This window comes from Aptenodytes forsteri, unplaced genomic scaffold, assembly GCF_000699145.1.
Source record: "Aptenodytes forsteri isolate BGI_AS27 unplaced genomic scaffold, ASM69914v1 Scaffold16, whole genome shotgun sequence".
Classification (NCBI taxonomy): Eukaryota; Metazoa; Chordata; class Aves; order Sphenisciformes; family Spheniscidae; genus Aptenodytes; species Aptenodytes forsteri.
Genome location: NW_008794753.1, coordinates 29,962 through 32,710, shown reverse-complemented (window position 1 = coordinate 32,710; position 2,749 = coordinate 29,962). Strand labels below are relative to the sequence as shown.

The window sequence follows — 2,749 nt, the reverse complement described above, 5'->3', positions numbered from 1 at the left end:
GAAGGAGTAGAGTGCCTTGTCCCACCATCCCAAGTGGACAAACTGTGCTAAATGGTGTAAGAGTTAATCCTGGTAAGTCCTGAGCAGACAATTTTATTTAACTGAACATGGAATAAACATGAATTCAATGTCTCAAACATGTTAACAGGGAACAAATGATTGTATACGATGGCCACGACTGCCTGCCGGCATTAATGATATAACTCACTCTCCATGCCCGGGTGGAACAAAAAGTTGTCCTCGATGACAAGGAATGGGGCCCTTAAATGCCCTGTTCATCTGCTCAGTGTTTGCAGAGCTCTCTAGCACGTGGATGGTGGGTGGGACCGAGGCTGGCAGGAGCACAGGCTGTTGTGCTGTGTTCTCACTTGTGGTCACTGAAGGGATGGCTGACTGGGGCTTGAGCAAAGAAGGCAGCAAACAATTGTGGGTGGTCTGACAGCCATAGTCTCACAGCCCATTTAGCTGTCCCTGAGCACTGGAAGCTGGGTGGGCAGTATTTGGTGCTACTACAACTGCTACTGATGGTAATGGCTCCCCCCAGCAACAGCTGTCTCTTGCTCCACCTGTCTGATCCCTTTGGCAGGCAGCAGACCTGCCTGCTCATGTTCTCTTACCAGCTGTGATACCTGGCTGGATCTTCCCCTGTTCCTGCCTTTCATCCTTAGGGTTGCAGATCTTAATTTTTTTTGCCTTTGCTGCTCAGAAGCATGAAGGATCTTTCCAGTGGCTGTGGCATTGGAGGCATGTAAATAAAAGGGATGCCGTCAGCCCATGGTTTTGAATGAGAACATGATTGTTTTCTTCCAGAGCCACAGCACTGGTTTTAATGGATTCATTAAGAATGTGGCTTCTAAAACCAGTTTGTTCTCTCACTAGACAGCAAATGGAGCAGTGGCTGCTGTGTTGTGGATGAGACCCTCTGGCAGGAGGAGACACAGCATCCTGCTGTGGCAACCCATCTGGCATCAGCACTGAGAAGTGGCGTGTGGCAAAGCTGGGTTGATGTAGGCTCTGGAAGTCCCATATCTGGGGAGCTGAAAGGAAAAGCTCATGACAAACAGGTGAGGGACATCCCAGTACCAAAATTGCTTCAAATCTGCCAGAATGACTGGGGATAGAATGTATGTCAAATGAGGAACCTGCAGCATCTTCGATAGAAGCCTGCAACAGTGTCTGGCGTGGCAGCGAAAGAACACGTGTTGTTTGGGGCAAATAGGTGTATTTTGGGATGATTCCATTACTCAAAGATGTCTATGACATCAGACTGGCTCTCCCATCTGTGTTTAGTTTATCTGCATGAGCATTTTGACATGGGTGAAGGAAGAGGTGAACTGGATCAAATAGCTGAGAGCAACAACGCCAGTGCTTGACGAGTTTCTTGCTGGCTTTTACCTAGTCTGGCAGAATTAGGCATGTGTCTTAGGGTCAGTTTGGGAACAACGTGCTTATACAGGGCCCTGTCTTAGAAAGCAGTAAAAGGAAAAGTTTTGCTGTGACTGTTGACGTGCTGTTTGGGATGTGGTTCTGAGGAAGAACATTTGTGAGGATAGGTGAGGAACCCAGTCCCGCTTTCATTTAGACCAGTACAAACCCCCTTCTGCCCTATGAATGTCATCGTGCTGTGAGTGAATAATCCTTAGTGTTGTAAATAGGTCCTTTACACTGCTGTTGGATTACATAAACACTGACGAATGATACTTGACCAATATAATGGCCAAACTGGCAAAAAAATTGACCACCACAGATCAGGTGACAGGGAATCCGTGGTGATAAGAGTGTTCAGTGGTCTCATGGACTTGTCCTTGTGTGCTGCAAGATTACCCTGATTTCTCACAATTTCTTGTCAGGCTTTATATGAACTTGTGCACTAGCTGAATCCCACCTGCCTCAAACTGTTCTTTGGCATCTTTTTCAGATGTTGTGGTTGCACCACCTACCACGTCAATGAGAGCTAGTTTTCTACAGACAAATGGTGCAATGCCTTTTATTCCTACTGTGACTAGTGATTTAAGTGCAGGGAAGCCATCGTTCTGCTACAATAAATTCTACAAGAGCTAAATACTAATGGTAACCTCTGGAGATAAAATTAAGCATGCTTAATGCCCTGAGTTTGAAGTTTTTAAAGAGCAGACCGCACTACATAATAGCATCTTTGTTTGCAAACCATGAGGAAATTTGGAGCATAAAGAGCACAAAATATGGCACTATGAAACAAAATTGCCAAATAGCCTTACCCAAGGAAGGGGAAGACTGAGCACTACTGTTAATTAAAAGAGAGCAAAACCGCAGCGTTATCTACGGGCCTATCAAAAAATATCTCTGCTCCAGCTAAAAATCTTACTATCACGATCCGCTTCCCCTGTGATTCCAGTGCCAGTATGGGCGAAGTCTGTGGAAACGTTGGTACGGCAGCTTGCACCTCTCCGGAGCGAGCATGGCTGCAGAGAGCAGGCGCTGCTAGCAACGAGGCAGCAGGGCTGCGATGGGTAGGTTGGAGTGAGGGTGGTTGGCTTCTCTCTTAGCTGGCGCCTAACCAACCCCTGCCTCAGCCTCGAGGGCTCTTCCCGGCCAGCCCTGGCAGCTCCCGGCCTGTTCCGGGGGAGGCCCGTGGGAGCGGAGCGCGTTCGTGCCTGGTACCGGCAGAGGAAGGGGAGCCGCGCGCTGTAAAGGGCGGCTGCGGGGCAGCGGCAGCGCCGTCCCGGCGCCTCTCCCGCAGCCCGCTCCTGCGGCGGCAGACGCGGCCGTC

General features: G+C 49.0%; 1 protein-coding gene across 1 annotated transcript in view; it reads left to right on the top strand.

The window, feature by feature from the left end:
* The first annotated feature begins 1,029 nt into the window (after window positions 1–1,029).
* The window catches only part of SLC45A1 (solute carrier family 45 member 1), a 16,170-nt gene continuing 14,450 nt past the window's right edge, over window positions 1,030–2,749 (top strand). Inside the window, exon 1 of the mRNA XM_009274098.2 lies at window positions 1,030–1,064. Coding sequence (XP_009272373.1) covers window positions 1,054–1,064 — 11 coding nt within the window. The 5' untranslated portion in view covers window positions 1,030–1,053. The remainder of the gene's footprint in view (window positions 1,065–2,749) is intronic.